Here is a 15,452-nt window from a genome sequence, read left to right as displayed (position 1 = left end):
CAGTGTTCCTTCCCTTAGACAGATTTTCAAAGCTGGCTTCTGTATTTCACACCTGCAAAATACAGCAGTGTTTAGTAGGAAGTGCTGTGTGCCTGCAATTAATTCTGAATGCAGAAGTGAAAACTGGCCCCGTTCATCAAAGAGTCTAGAGGCCACTTCTCTCTGGTTATTTGCTCAGCTGACTGTATTTGATCTGAGCTGATGTGGTACGGTGAGGCTGAAATACTTACAGGAATCTGAGTGCATTACTAATTGAGGTCACACTGCAGAATGTATAAGTCTGAGGCTTTTTCCTACTACTTTTAGTGATTTTTCACTATTAAAAAAACAGAATGAGCATTATTTGATTCCCTGTGATCTATCTGGAGCCATTACATTTATATTTAAGCTCCTTGTGAGCAGGGCTCCAATTTATGTTTCAAGGGTACTTACCAAGTTGTATTTAGGCCTTTTTCATTTTGTGTCTTGCAACTTCCTGGGACCAACTGCATCCCAAATAGTTGTCAGTTGCAGTTCTGATGCTCATATTACAGTTTCTTTTTCCCTTGCAGATCAAGGTTTTCCAAAAAGTCCTGCCGAAATCCTTTCATGCTGTTTCATCCAATTTTCCTCAACTCTTTTTGTTTCTTTGCTTTCTTTCCCTTGAACAATTTGTAGCTGACACACATTGCTTTAATTTCATGCTCATTTTCCATATAGTCTGATGAAATTGAAACAAAAAAAGAAAGAAAGAATCATAAAAAATGCAGAAAGCTTTCCAGAACAAATGTTTAGTAATAGGACTGTTTCATGCTCAGAATACAATATGAATAAGCTGTGGGACTGCTTGCATGATTAAAACACTCAAAATTAAGTGCTTGGTCCTGTATATTTTGTTGAAATATGTATTACACTGCTTCAGCTGGTAGCTCGAAGACCAAAAGTAGTCTCTCTGGAAAATAATTGGAGGTATCTGCATTTTTCACACCATGTGGATCTATTACTAATAATGATAGTGCCAGTTTCATAGTACTATGAGAGGAAGAAGGCAGGTGGAAAAGGAGCACTGAGCATTAGCAGACACCATGGTTTACTGTGGTCAGTGTCCTACTAAAAGTTTAGGAGCAGCCAATTTAAAAAAAACACACTGAGCAAACAGCATAGGAATATGAGTAAATGGCCATAAAGGTAACAGTAATAGCAGTTTTTATGAGGAGCTGGCTTGGTATAAAGCACCTCTAGATGTCACTGTAGCATTGTAAAATGTGGGTAAGAGAGCCCTACAAAACTGACATCCTGGTTTATATGCTCCACTTTCTGGGAACTGTTTCGATCAGCCTGTAAGAAATTATTGGATCATTAAAATTGCTGTAACCAGACGTTGATTAACAGCAAAACTTTTTGAAATCTATCAGTAAGACTGTTACTGAACATTTTACTAGAACACTAAATAGTCCTAGCTTTGGTTTAACTAACCTAATTTTCAACAGCAAAAGCTAGTGCAGGGCAAAAGCTCACTTCTGGATGTTTTTTGCTTTAAGTCTCTGAGGCTCAATCCTGATCTTTTCTGTTTTTATGCCAACACTGATGTCTATTACAATTGAGATCATTTCTCTTGCTTTACACTGGTACCAATCTGCTCAGCTTGGTAGTGATTAAAATAAAGATCATAATTTATAAAAAGAACACGAATTAGAACACCGAGTACCTGGATTTGACAAAAAAGAAATCAGTCTGCAATTTCATGAGGAACAGTGCAACATGAATGCTGTATACTTGGATTAACATCAATTGCCTTCTCCACAGGTCATCAAAGAAAAGTCACATGTTAATGAAACGGGAACAAAAGAGAAGAAGCCACCAGATTCAACAGGTTAGAATATTTTTTGTTTCTGATCAGTTTCTAGTTCCTAAGGGTACAACTGCACAGAAATAGCCATTACTCTTCTGAACAGCTCCAGTGAAGTTCTTTGGGTTATGGGTGTGCCCATCAGCATGGGTGAGAATTGTTCAAGCAGTATCAACCTACTTTTCACATGCCTGTGTACATAGTGGTAAACTGCTCAAAAAATGCTTTGCCTTAGGAGTTTATCAACCTTCACTTGGCTGACAATAAATTTGAGTGAGAAAAAATGTTTTTCAATGCTGTGTCTAAAAGGAAGACTTTATGACCCATGATGTCCCTGTTTTAAAGAAATAGTCTATTCTTGCTTAGGAGAACTTACACTGACCTTGAAAGTGGGAGAGAATAGCAAGTGTGCCTGGCTCAAAATGCAACAGCAGTTATGCTAAGTATGCAACCCTACTTTGTTACTGACTATCAGAGAATTACTGACAGATTCCTTTGTAATCTGTTTGCTTACAGAGGGGGCCATCCAAAAGAGTCAGTCCTGCTCTCAGGAAGAAGTTTGTAAGCTCAACAAGGAAAATGCCAAGAGGGAAAGTTCTGTTCTGCTTCGAATGGATCCTTCCAAATGTCATAATGAAGGGCCAGAGGATAAAGGAGAAAGTTTGGCTTTTGAAAGCTATTCCAAATGTAGGAGAAGCTCTGTTCAGAAATCCATCACTGCAGAAAAGCAGCAAGAAGATGTTGTTGATGCTTGTGAAAGGATAACGGGGCAGGAGGTAGAGAGTGAGCCCCCAGCAGATGGGGAGAGGAAGGAGGAACATCAGGTGTCTGGAGCTGAAAAACAAGAGAAGAAGGAGAAAGAAGGGGAGAAAAATGCCGATAAGAGTGAAAAAGATGCTGAGGAACCACCAGCTCCTTCCCAAAATGAAGATGAGGCAGGACAAAGCGATGATGAAGAGGTACCAGAGGGAAGGTAAGGTCTGAAGCTCAGGCTGCACATTCTTAAGAGACTCATGCTCTAGAAAGTGAAGTTCAAGTTTCGAGTCAAAGTGGCTGGTTAACGTAAATACTAGTGAAAATCCAGCCCAGTACAAAAGAGTAAAATGAGTCTATGTCTCTGGTCTGAGCTCTAAGCTGAAATTATACTCTTAAAACAATCTACCATACATGGTGCTAGCAGTGTGCTTTGGTTGTTTGCTTGGGAAAAACTTTAGGAACATGGGAATTGTGTTGGACTAGTCTTCATTTCTGAGGAGAATTCTCCATTGTTGTATTTGTATACTGCAGCATCATATAACCTATGAGCAAAGCAAGGTTAGATCAGGCTGTGTATCAATTGGGAATTAAGTTAATACAAAATGCAGTTACTTAAATGATCACATAAACCCATGAAACTTTGCTCAGGCAATTAAACTGATAATTTTTTTACTGTAATTCTTCACTGCAATGATATGTAACCCTTCAGTGATGAACCAGTTTAAGCTCTTACAAACCTATATGTACAGAGTGAAATTCCAATGCTCTCCCATTGCTCTAAAGATGAGATTGATAGCGAAACATTAAAGTTAGAAGAGCTTAGGTGAAGATTTTGGTACTGGGGAAACATTTTGCTGTCATGATTAACTTAGGGGTAATTTTTATTACTGAAAGTGAGTATTAAAACAATTTATTTTGTACCATGAAGAAAAATAAGCTAATGTTATTTGAATGCAATATACTGTAGGCATTTTTTACCTATGTTTCTAAATTGCTTTGATTTAAATGTACCCTGCACTAATGCAATGTTTTGTCCTTGCAGGTGTAAAGGCTGCGAAAAAGGTACAGGAAATTGTAGTTGAGTCACTGAGCAGACCTTCCAATTTGAGTATAGTGGTAGCAGTAAGCATGGATTGAATGTTGAAGGCCTAATCAAAGATGACCATGAAAAGAGCAGGGTAGATGCAGAAAGTGCTGATGGCACATGTAAAACTAAAAAAAACAAGCTCTTATAGGAAGTATTCCTAAAGGCAAAGCATTTGATTCCACTGTAATGATCAGAGAGATATCTGTAGAAGAGAATGATTTCATGATTGTAATTAGTAGGGGGAAAAGGTGTGCATGGTATCTCTAACAGGAAGCAATTGTTCATGGGCCATATCCTAAGCTGATGGGAAATAACATGGTTCTATTTGCTACCATCTTAGAGGCTTCAGTTCTGGCACAAACTAGTCATAACTGACATGCTTCTGCCACAACTAGTCCACTAATACTATCCACTTTCCCTCTTCTTTTAACAATAGAGCTAAAAGTCCTAAGTTTAAACTGGTGGGAGAAATTTTGTCATCTGTGGCAAAATTGGTTGACCTGTGGAAGTGCTGAGAGCATGAGTTAACACAGAATCTGCAATGCTCTGGGTGTAGCCTGCAAAGCAGCTTGGTCATATTTGCACTTCTGCAATCTGAAGTGAGAACAACTGCAGCCTATAAAATAAAGAAATATATATTTTTGTGTGGAAGCCCGACTGAAGCTGTTGAACACTCAGAGAAATGTTGCTCGTGCACCAAACTCTGAAGCAGTACTCACCAGCATAAGGCAGAGATTTCTATTATTAGACCTCCAGCTTGAGAATTTCACTGCCTATCCTTGTATATGAAATGATGATACATGAGAGAATGGCATGAAGGATTTGAAGTTGTATGTGTGTGCATGTGCATGCATAGGACTGAAAATAAATTGCTTTGCTTTGGGAATGGGGGGAGAGTAGGAAATGGAAACATTTCTTAAATGTTTGTGCTAGGCTCTTTAGAAGGAAACAGTAGATAGCGTATTTAAAATTTAAACTCCATAAGCTGTCCCGAGCTCTGCCACATTATTAAGGATGACATTAAGGTTAAGAGTGTCTCTCTTGGAGCATCTTTAATCTGTAATAGGAATTCATAGTTGAATAGAGAGAAATCCCTTCTGGTGTGCAGGAAAAAAAAGTAGAGGGTCTGTCACTGGGAAAATCTTGAAGCTTAAAACTTAGACATAGTTTCAAAGAGGCACTCTGGCCTCTTTAGAAGAGCACATCCTTGCTCAGATTTTGGTAATATTTGGGAGCTGAGCTTTCAGAGAGACATTTTCTTCTGTCACTTACATGCCCTTACAAGGTCTCTTGGAGTTTGTGTATGAAAATTCTGCCTTTAGGGTAGAGGTTTTCTTGGCATTTTGTGGGTCTCAGTAATACACAAAGGCCCATACTTAAGGTTGTGCAGTTCAGACTGTGCAGAATCCCAAGTAAGTGGCAGACTTCCAGAAGCCCCAGCTTTTCACAATTCCTTGACCATGAACTAACTTCCTGACCATGTAAGTTATTAACAGTCAAAAAAAAATATTCTAGGTACGCAGCTGGTGTCCTGAAAAATGGACATTCACTGTGAATAAGGACAATCTACTGCTCCATTAATGACCAAAGTGTTCCTGCCAGCTACATGCTGTCATGGGTTATATTTGTTTGTGTTTTTAATCATTTTCACGGGAGTAATGAATGGTTTTAAAATTGCTCAACAAGCCTCTCACAAAAGGGAGCCGGCATTCCAAACCAGAGAGCTCATGTTGAAACACTGGGGCTCTAGCCCTCCCAACCAGTTGAAGAAGTATTTGTCACCTTGGTCAGCCAGAGGTCACTCTCGGGGATATCAATCAAATGCAAAACAACGTGGGTATGAAATTGAAGTCACAACACCCTGCAAAAAAATCCAAAGAGAAATTAGGCGTGGAGGGCTGGTCTCCAGCAGGGATTTTGACATCAGGAAGTCAGAATGGTCCAGCATGTGGAGGTCCAGACAATAATACCAGAGACCTGCATTTGTGCCGAAACTCCATAGCTGCTGCAATGTGTTCTTGGGAACCTGTCCCTTCTCTGTGCTCCTCCTTACCTTTTTACCTGCCATCTTTTTTTAACGACAGAAAGTCTTCAGAGCAGCATGTGACAGTTACCATGTGTCCTACCATACCGGGTCCTGAGCCATACTGGACATCCCAGGTGCTGCCTGCCAGGGTGAAACTCCCTCCTGTTCACAAGCAATAAATGTGTTTTTAAAGGTTTTGACCATGCTGTGGAAAATGACAAGTTGTGTCAATCAGTAGAGGAGGGGATTCTTCACTATGAAAAGCAAAACCTGGAAAGTAGCCTCTTTTAGCTGGCCTAGAGCAGGTCTCTTCCTACCTGACTGGAGAATTGCAGTACACAGTCAACTACTAACAGTCCCTGAAGGGGGATGGAGGGCTAATCAGAGAAAAAGCCGAATTCCTTCCAAACAAATTGCTGAGGCCATTTGTGGACATGAAATTACATTGGTTTAGTCTAGCAGTCTTCATTTTGCCTCTTGCTACTGTTATGCAGAAGATGGCAACTTAATAAAAAAGTCCTTGTCTTAGTAGTGTAGCTCCCCAACAGCACCCTGCCTTCTGAGCCAGAGCTCTTGCATTAAGCCCCTTCTTCAATAACGGAAAAAGACTTGTCTGTAAAATATACAGGAGGTGTATTCAGTTCTTAAGTGAGCTTAGCTGGGGAAAAGAGGGACTAAAATATGAGGTAGACAAGTACTGCATGTGACCACTATTATGCTATCTGTCTGTTTTTTCTTTTGTAGACAATAGTCCTACTCCACCAGCACCATTTGATCACCGGATTGTCTCAGCCAAAAGGGTGGGGATCAGCAGTTATTATAACGTCAGTGAGAATGAAATCCTGGGAGGGTAAGTCAGATGAAACCAATCAATACGGAAAACAGGGCACAAATTTACAGACAAGCATGCTGGAAGGTGAATGGAAACAACATGCCTCACTAGAGCCAAAGTCATCAAAGTCTAAGCTCTAACAGTGCTTTAGAAAGGGGTGAAAATGGGAGGCTGATTTTACTGTGTGGGTGAATTTTGGCTTAAGCTTTGGCATCAGCAGACTTGGTTTATATTGGGTATTGTTCTAGGTCAGCCAGCTGCCCTCAGGCTTTATGACAGTGCTCCTAGGATGCTGTAATGCTTTACCTCACGTTGCAGCCTGCAGGACGTAGAGACATGTTGTAGTCTTCTTTCTCTCAGTAGGTTCCATCCCTGAAAATGCATGCATGTTTTCAGATAGATCAGCAGGCTAATCTGACAGGCCATGTAGTTGCATTATCTCTCATGCTGACATTGTTTAGGAAAGAGTAATATTGACATTTCTGATGGCAGTATGGTCTTGGGTAAAGCTTTGTTTCATCAGAAGATCACAGATTGCTCACATAAGCAAGTTGTTATCCTGACATTATGTTGACTTCTCCAGGATTAGTCATTGCATGTTATGAGGTGAGTAAAGTGAATCACAGAAGTGGGATAATATCAGCTAGCACAATGGGTGATTTTGGTGTGCGTAATTGAGCAGTAGCAAATCTAATCTACACAACAAAATAGCAATAGAGTAACTGAAAATGGAATTTAGTAAGGAGAGGATAATTTCTGATGTTTATAAGCTAGTTTACATTCAGGGATAACATCAGTACCACTGGCTGATTTATTTTTTTTCCCCTCTTTTATTTTTTTTTCTCCCTCAGAGGACGATTTGGTCAAGTGCATAAATGTGAAGAGAAAGCAACAGGTCTCAAGCTAGCAGCCAAAATTATAAAAGCAAAAGGTCCTAAACAGAAGGTTGGTAGAATGTGACTTTAGTCTTTTGTTCCCCAATGGATCCCACATCTTCAGTGCATGTGATCTACACAACAGACCATGGGCAAGTGGCTCACAAGCCATCACACTCATAGGAGCTCCTGGATTACCATTGGCTCAAGTTCTATTTCTCTTCTCCAGAACTTCTACTAACTCATCAAAGTCCTCTTTTGGATTTTCCCTCTTATGTTTTCCAGCTTTCTTTTCAGCATTTTGTGTCATTTTGGCTTTCTTTTTTAACTTTCTGCTGTTAATTCTATTAGTGTTTTCCTTAATGGCGAAAACATATGTCAGGTCTGTGACATAGTGTTATTCCCTCCCAAGCAGACTGCAGCCTTTGCTGCAAAGACTCGATGTCACTGTGAGAGATGCTGATAACAGGCATGATCTGGGTTCCTCACATCAACACAAATACAGATGAGAAGAATCCATCTGGCTTGTTTTGCAAACTGCATAGCCATCTGGGGCTTGCTTTCACAGGAAAAACATTCATAGCATCCTTCGTGTGACAGCAGTGACACTAATGGCACTCAAGGGTGAGATTTGTCTCAGCTAACTGGGGTTGCCAAGGGCAAAGCTGATCACCAAGAATCCCCTTCTAGTCAACAGAGTGAGATTGACACACCAGAGAATGATTCAGCCCATCCTAAGCTGCACATCTGAAATAGGCTGAATGGAGGTAGCAGTCTCTCACCTCTGACTGCAAAGGGATGTTTTGAGGACTGTTCTGGACTTTTCCTACACAGCTTGATTTTGTATTCCTACAGCTGGTTGAACCAAGTCCTATTCTGCTTCTCTCTTTTCTTCACATCCCTGAAAACCCGCCACTTGTCCTTATGGTCTCTCCCTTCCTTTTCCCCCCAGATAACTTATTACTGGAGCAGTCCCCCACTTGAGCTCTGAGTTCAGCCTAGTAGTTCCTATAGCCTTGACATCTACCACTGCAGGAGTAATCAAAGCAAAACCATGTGTTTGGTTGCCACGAGTGAAAACACAAAGATAATGTAGATGTCTGGTTCAAACTATGTCCTGTTTCATGCAGCTTTCTTAGAGAAAAGCTTTCTGAAACAATACTCATGACTCTTTACAGGATGAAGTAAAGAATGAAATCAGTGTCATGAACCAGCTGAATCATGTGAACCTCATCCAGCTCTATGATGCCTTTGAATCTAAAAATGACATTGTACTAGTCATGGAATAGTAAGTGTGTTCTTTTCTTTCCCATTCTGTCTTTATCATTTTTACTAGAGTTGTCAATTTTCTTCTTACTTTCTTCAGAAATTAGAGCTTCTTACAGGTGGAAAGAACTTATGAAAGATGTTCTCCGGAACAACAACAAAAAAATTAAAGGGAAAATTTTTCCAAAGCAGCTATTTATGCATTTTTTCCAGTGATGGTCTCCATTCCTGGTGCTGTAAAACCACTGCTCCATTTGAAGATAGAGCTGTGTTATGTATTTTCTCTTCAGTTTCAAATTTTAACTTTAGTTAGCTAAGGAAAGGACTTGTCAGAATATCTCCAGTTCTGTGAAGCAAACTAGAAGATGTCTTACAATGAAGAAGAGCCAGCTGTAGTTGTGCTTAATCCTTATACTGGGTGCCAGAATGGATAAACCTATTTTTCATGTTGGCTTATCAAGCTAATTAGGCACAAAATAGTTGCCTTAAAGTCAAGTTAAGCAGATGTTGTCATAAGGAAGCCAAAAAAGGCATAACTAAAAGATAGAAAGGCATGGCAGAAGGTTCAAAGTTCTGTGAATGTGGCTCTTTGGGACATTCAGATAGTCCTCTGAATTTGGTCTAAATGATTAACATATCAGAAAAGGGAAATGCCTGTGTAGCTGTGAATGGGGAAGCTGGAGGCATTCTGAAATGTGATGAGAAATTAGAAGTAATTTTTTGTTGACTTTAGATAGTTTCAAATTGAAATTTTGGACCTTGTCTTTCTTAAACTCTGATGAATTTAAAGCCAAATTAAATACATTTTTTGACAGTTATTTAAATGCAGATTCTCCAACATATTATCTTGGTTTTGCATGTGACTTCATTAATTTTACTGGTATAAAATGATGACACAAGATAGCACAGGGTTCAAATTTCCAGACGTTCATGGGTATCAATGGATGGGAGGCTGGGCTCTCAGACCTTTAAGAAATTCAGGCCAGTAGGTAGCAGAACCCAGTTCTTGAAAAGTTCAGGTCAGAGTACAAGCTCATATCATATACCTGCCTTACTGAATTTGACTGTAAAGTATTAAAATAGTCAGTAGCATAAATGCTATATTACTCTAACTGTATGGGATTGGACTTGGACTTGGTTACCAATTTACTGTCTTTCTCTCATCAGTGTGGAAGGAGGAGAGTTATTTGACCGAATTATTGATGAAAACTGCAATTTGACAGAGATGGATACTATCTTGTTCATAAAACACATCTGCGAGGGAATTCAGTACATGCACCAAATGTACATTCTTCATTTGGATCTCAAGGTAGAGAATTGAGATGTATGTTTTGTGCAATGACAGCTGTGGAAATTCTTATTCTTAATGGTAAGCCATACAGCTTAGATTCCCATGGCAGAAACTACAAAGGACCTTATTCTGCTTTCCTTAGACCAATGTGTATTTACTTTAACCACATTGAGATCAGTTAAATTACTACAGGAGTAAGTAAATTAGACAAGAATTGTGGTCATACGTCATCAAGCCTCATAGCGCTTGAATTTTCCACAGACTGATTTTACAGAAAGCCAGCAGCTGACAAGTATCCTGCTATTTTCAATTTTGATATTTGGATCTCAAAATAGCATGCAAATCTTATTTAATTCAACTGCACAAGATCTGTTTTACATGTAGGCCATAGGGTTGCAATTATCTCCATTTTTTACCATGCAGAAACCAAGGCATGAGTGAGTGGAACTAAATTCAAGGGTCATTCAGGATCAGTAGAAGTCCTCACATGTTTTTGAGGACTATACTATTCTGTTGTAGTCATGAAAAGGCAGCAATAGATAGCCAGCTTAAGAGAAAACACATTAAAATGTACTTGCTGAAATTAAAGAAATAAATAAAAATAGTCAGTGGCTGATGTAACAAATGCAGAACATCTATGTTGGGTTAGGCAATAATTGCTACTGTAGCTGAAAGCCCAGGGAAGGGTGGCAGGTTGCCATGTACTTGCTTAGTTATCGGAACTATTTCACTATATACACGAAAAGGCCCCTCACTTATTTTTAAAAAACAATCCACCAATTGCAAATTCTTACTTTGGTTGACTGCTAATGGTTAACTGCCCCCCCCCCCCCCCCCCCCCCTTGGAAAACATTTGTTGTAAGGGTATTTTTTCATTAGGCTGTATATTTAAGTTGTCTCTTTCTTCCTTAACCCAAGTTTTTATCAAATAGTAGGCTTATTTCTTACCTCTGTTCAGTGCAGGAATAAAACGGGATGATCTCTTTAGTTTTATGACTGGCTGTAAAGCTTCCTAGTGATCCCTGAGCTTTGCAACAAAGCAAAAATAAACAAAAAGTGCACTAGATGGTTTTCTCTTTGGTGAGATTTTTATTACAGCTGCTGGCTTTGGCTTGTAATTACTGGGTTAATATAGTACATCTTTAATGTTATTAGCGTATATATTATTGCAGTGGTTAAGCAAATGAGCAGATGCTTGCTGGGACCTGCTTAAGTTGCTGTTCAATGACCAGACTCACTTTTCTCTTTTTTTATAAACATCCAGTTACCTAGAAACCTGTCAAGCAGAAGTTTGCATGGTTCTTTGGGACACATTAAGTATAACCTTGGAGATGGCACAGTTTTAATATGAGGTCAAACTACTGACAAAAGGATACATATACAATCCAAGAAATTCTTCCCAGCGACCTCTTTTCGTGTGCTTGCCAGCTATGGCTTCTCCCTTCTGTTTTGCTTGTTCATAGATTGCTGTCAGTAACAAATGAGTTTGGGAAAGAAAGCTTGAAATTGAAAGAAAATCATCCTGACCATAATCATCCAGATCTCAGAAACTATGGACATCTGGTGTTTAAAAGTCCTATGGTGTTTAAAAGTCCAACATGTAAAATGAATTAGCAATGGTGGCAAAGGTTAACTAATGTTTTAAGTGTTGAGGCCTGTTTTGTTTCAAAGAGGATTCAGTGAGCAACAAGACAGAGTAGCTATAAAACTGCTGGCAGTGAATATGAGACTGTATTTTAGGTATTTACATTTCAAAGACAGTTGGCTAAATTCTGTTCTCAGTCCCTTCTGTATGAATTTGGCGTAATTCTAGGAAGTTAATGGATTCCTGCCAGAGAAGTGAAGAACAACACTTGACCCTATGCAAATCCCCAGAAGGATTTAACCTGTGAATCCTACCTTTTGCTAAAATATCTGAGAAAAGCATAAAGTTGACGTGACTAGCTTAATATATCAGTGTTCAATCAATTACTGTCAGAACATTTGTGAGCTCAGAAACTTAACGTTGTAAGATAAACTTCAAAGCCCAAGAAATTATTATATTTTTTTTAATCAGTGTCAGTTTATTAAGGTCTGTAAAACCACAGTGCCAGCATCCTGATACCCGACTTTGGAAGTCTGCAGGCTCTATCTTCCCTCCCCCTATTTAGTTCTTTATCTGAACTGCTGCCTTATGTCAAATTGAAAAGACAAGGGGAAGAAAAAGCAGTTGCAAGGCACAGAACACACAGCCCCAACTGTTGTGTGATAGCAGGGGGTACCTATGCAGAAAAATCTGAACAAGAAGGAAAGCAAAAAGTGCTTATAAGATATTTGCTGTGTTTTTAGTATTTTTCTCTCTACAGTTTTCTAGAAACCCATTTTTTGACACTCGTTTCTCATTAAAGTATTTTTTGCTTTCTCTTTGCAGCCTGAGAATATCCTGTGTGTGAACAGAGAAGCAAATCAAATAAAAATTATTGATTTTGGATTGGCAAGAAGGTACGTGCATGTGTTCCTGCTAATCGTAAGTGAATTAGGAAACAATGAAAAAAGTCTTGCATCTCTGCAATGAAATTTGATACATAACGATCTCCTGCTGCTCTTAGGACAGATTTAGCATGTCTCTTTTAACCAGGGTTATCTTTTAATAAGGATTGTTTGGAGTAAAAAAGATTCGTTTGAAGCCTTTTTTTTCAGGTAGAAGGTTGAAAGAGGGCTGATTCTGACTTAAGCATGCACATAATTATCTTGGAACCGCTAAAATGGACAGAATCAGTGGTACATCTTATCTGGTCTCCTGTCTCCAATATTATGAGATTCTTCAAAAAAGAGTGTAAGAGACCATGAAGGACTGTTACAGCATATCCCATGCTATATCACTTTCTAGTTTAATTAGGTACCATAACTTCAGTGAAGGATTTACTGGTTAAAAATTCCATGCCTATGATATGGAGAAGTCCAAAACCGATGATAACAGCTGTTCTGAGGAATCCTTGAAATCTGAATGTCTTCCTTTGTTATAGGAGTTCAGGTTTGCCCTAAAGTATGATATGAAGCTTGCAAATATTTTTCATTCTATATATGGGTATATTTAATTTGTACCTCTGTCTGTCCTTGTTTTCCTACTGAATTTCTTGTATGCTTCTGAAATCGCTCCAAGTACTAGACAAATTATGAGATGCAACTTAAATTAGATCTGTAACTGATGTCCTCTGTTAATGTTCATTTCCTAGATATCAACCCAGGGAAAAACTTCGAGTTAACTTTGGGACTCCAGAATTTCTTGCTCCTGAGGTTGTGAATTATGAATGTGTCTCCTTTCCTACAGACATGTGGAGTTTAGGAGTCATTGCTTATATGCTGTGAGTAGGATTCAGTATTTGCTTTGTGAGCTGTTTCTGGGTTGAACTGAGTCAGTAGTCCAAATTTGTTGTTATATTGGAAGATGGACAAAATCTGTACCCAAAATAGAAAATGTAGGCTTCTTTCCAAATCCTGTATTCAGTGTTCTCTCCACTTTTTTGGTCATGATTAAGTTTTCTTCTTTGTTTCATTGCACATCTCTCATGACTGTTTGAACATCACACTTCCAGAATAACGTAGACTGCTTGGTAAGTTCTCAATAGGTATGTGCAAGAGTGGCCAGAAAATATGACCCACCATGAAAGACAGTAATGCTTGGTTTATCAGGGAAGAAGGGTGGTTATTTAAACAAGTGAATAGAAGAGAGAATGGGAATGGTCTGGAGACTTTTTTAGACAATAATATGTTGCAAGATAGGCCAGGAATGGCAGAACAGTCATAAGTGACACATTGGAGGTCGTGTACAGGAAGGGGAAAAGATAGGGGGATTGAACATATTCCTTTTTACTTTAGCCTCAGTGGATTGTCTCCTTTTTTGGGTGATGATGATAATGAGACCCTCAACAACATCCTGTCCTGTAGCTGGGATTTTGAAGATGAGGAATTTCGAGGTGTTTCTGATCAGGCCAAAGATTTCATCTCAAAGCTTCTCATCAAGGATAAATGGTATATAATCCCTATATCTTTGAAATGTGTGTTCCATGCCATCATGTCATGGTTGTGTCACTTGTGCTGCTCTATTGCAGTACTATCATGACTTAACTATTTTTTTATGTCCACATACAATATCACAATGCCACTTCATTCATGTTGTTCATTGTGTCCATAAAATGCTCTAAAGTTATCTGAATGCATTTTTGCTGTGAAGCGAAATTTACTTACTTCATGGATTAGCTGTCATCTGGCATAGTATCCTGAAATGACAGCGTTGCATGATGGCAGAATATATGACCTGTGGGAGATAATTGAATTGTAAGATTCTGGGAAAAACTCTTAATAGAATTCTGGTTTTCCTTTAGCTGGAGATTAAGTGCAACTGCTGCCTTAAAACACCCATGGTTATCAGACCACAAGCTCCACTGCAGACTCCAGGTCTCTAAATTTAAATATCCTTGTGTATTGTAGATCTGCTGTTGCCTTCTTGTGTTGCCACATCGCTCTTTGCTTTAACATTTAACTGTTTTTGAATCTTCCTTGCTGCTGCATTTCTTGCCACTGTGAGCCACATGTGTCCCTTTGCTTTATTTTTTTGTTATGATTTGCATGCTCATACTTGCTCATCAGTTCTTGCACATCTGATAAGAAATATAAGATCATGCGATTACTAAGTGGATCCATTTCTTAGCAAAATTAGACCTTTTACAAAATAAGCACTGCATTACCATAGGAAAAGAGTTTTCCAGCTGGGGATGATTCTGAGTCCTGTTTTGAAAACCCTTTCAGACTCTCCTCAAGTCCCCCATGAGTACTGTTAGATTTCATCCTACCTCTTCCCAAGGGATACCTATCCAACAGAGCTTGGGACCTCACCCCGTATGTATCTTTGTACCTAAGCAGTGTCTTGCCCTTTGAGGGTAGCCAGCTTAGTGGCCAGCACAAAAGAAGCAGTTGTTTGTTCACACAAGCGATTCAGTTGGGCTGAGCTGGAGGATCAATAAGTTTTAAGTTGTTTTTATTATTCCTCTGTAAAAGTAGTCAGTGAGTTCAGGAGAGCCACACTGTTCATGAGCTTCCTGTTGGCTGATTTTAAGTGAGTCCACTCTGGTTTGGTGGTTCCTGAGGAGATTAAACAGGTCTTGTGGTGTAAGCCCAGTTTAAGCCAGGTGTCAGAATCTTTACAGCATTTGAAGCGCAATATTCACTTCCTCCTTTGTTGCAGACAAAGCACACCTATGTTAAATAAAATGCTGCCTAGGACATCTATAAAATCATAGAACAGTTAGGGTTGGAAAGGGCCTTAAAATCATCTAGTTCCAACCCCCCTGCCATGGGCAAGGACTCCTCACACTAAACCATGTCACCCAAGGCTCTGTCCAACCTGGCCTTGAACACTGCCAGGGATGGAGCATTCACAGCTTCCTTGGGCAACCCATTCCAGTACCTCACCACCCTCACAGTAAAGAACTTCTTCTTTATATCTAATCTA

The 15,452-nt window shown here is 39.2% G+C and overlaps 1 protein-coding gene across 5 annotated transcripts in view; it reads left to right on the top strand.

Annotated features, from left to right (window-relative positions):
• The window catches only part of MYLK4 (myosin light chain kinase family member 4), a 57,738-nt gene that overhangs the window by 34,690 nt on the left and 7,596 nt on the right, over nucleotides 1-15,452 (top strand). For all 5 annotated transcript variants that reach the window (XM_057399368.1, XM_057399365.1, XM_057399366.1 and 2 more), the window contains exons 2-12: nucleotides 1,786-1,852; nucleotides 2,345-2,801; nucleotides 3,627-3,646; nucleotides 6,442-6,547; nucleotides 7,381-7,474; nucleotides 8,583-8,692; nucleotides 9,838-9,979; nucleotides 12,372-12,442; nucleotides 13,177-13,305; nucleotides 13,820-13,972; nucleotides 14,326-14,398. In XM_057399368.1, the coding sequence (XP_057255351.1) occupies nucleotides 1,786-1,852; nucleotides 2,345-2,801; nucleotides 3,627-3,646; nucleotides 6,442-6,547; nucleotides 7,381-7,474; nucleotides 8,583-8,692; nucleotides 9,838-9,979; nucleotides 12,372-12,442; nucleotides 13,177-13,305; nucleotides 13,820-13,972; nucleotides 14,326-14,398 (1,422 nt within the window). The remainder of the gene's footprint in view (nucleotides 1-1,785; nucleotides 1,853-2,344; nucleotides 2,802-3,626; nucleotides 3,647-6,441; nucleotides 6,548-7,380; nucleotides 7,475-8,582; nucleotides 8,693-9,837; nucleotides 9,980-12,371; nucleotides 12,443-13,176; nucleotides 13,306-13,819; nucleotides 13,973-14,325; nucleotides 14,399-15,452) is intronic.

Source organism: Pezoporus wallicus, unplaced genomic scaffold (genome assembly GCF_028554395.1).
Source record: "Pezoporus wallicus isolate ANWC-B61680 ecotype Strahan unplaced genomic scaffold, APGP_CSIRO_Pwel_v1 contig_818, whole genome shotgun sequence".
NCBI lineage: Eukaryota > Metazoa > Chordata > Aves > Psittaciformes > Psittacidae > Pezoporus > Pezoporus wallicus.
This window is presented reverse-complemented; position numbering and strand designations above follow the sequence as displayed.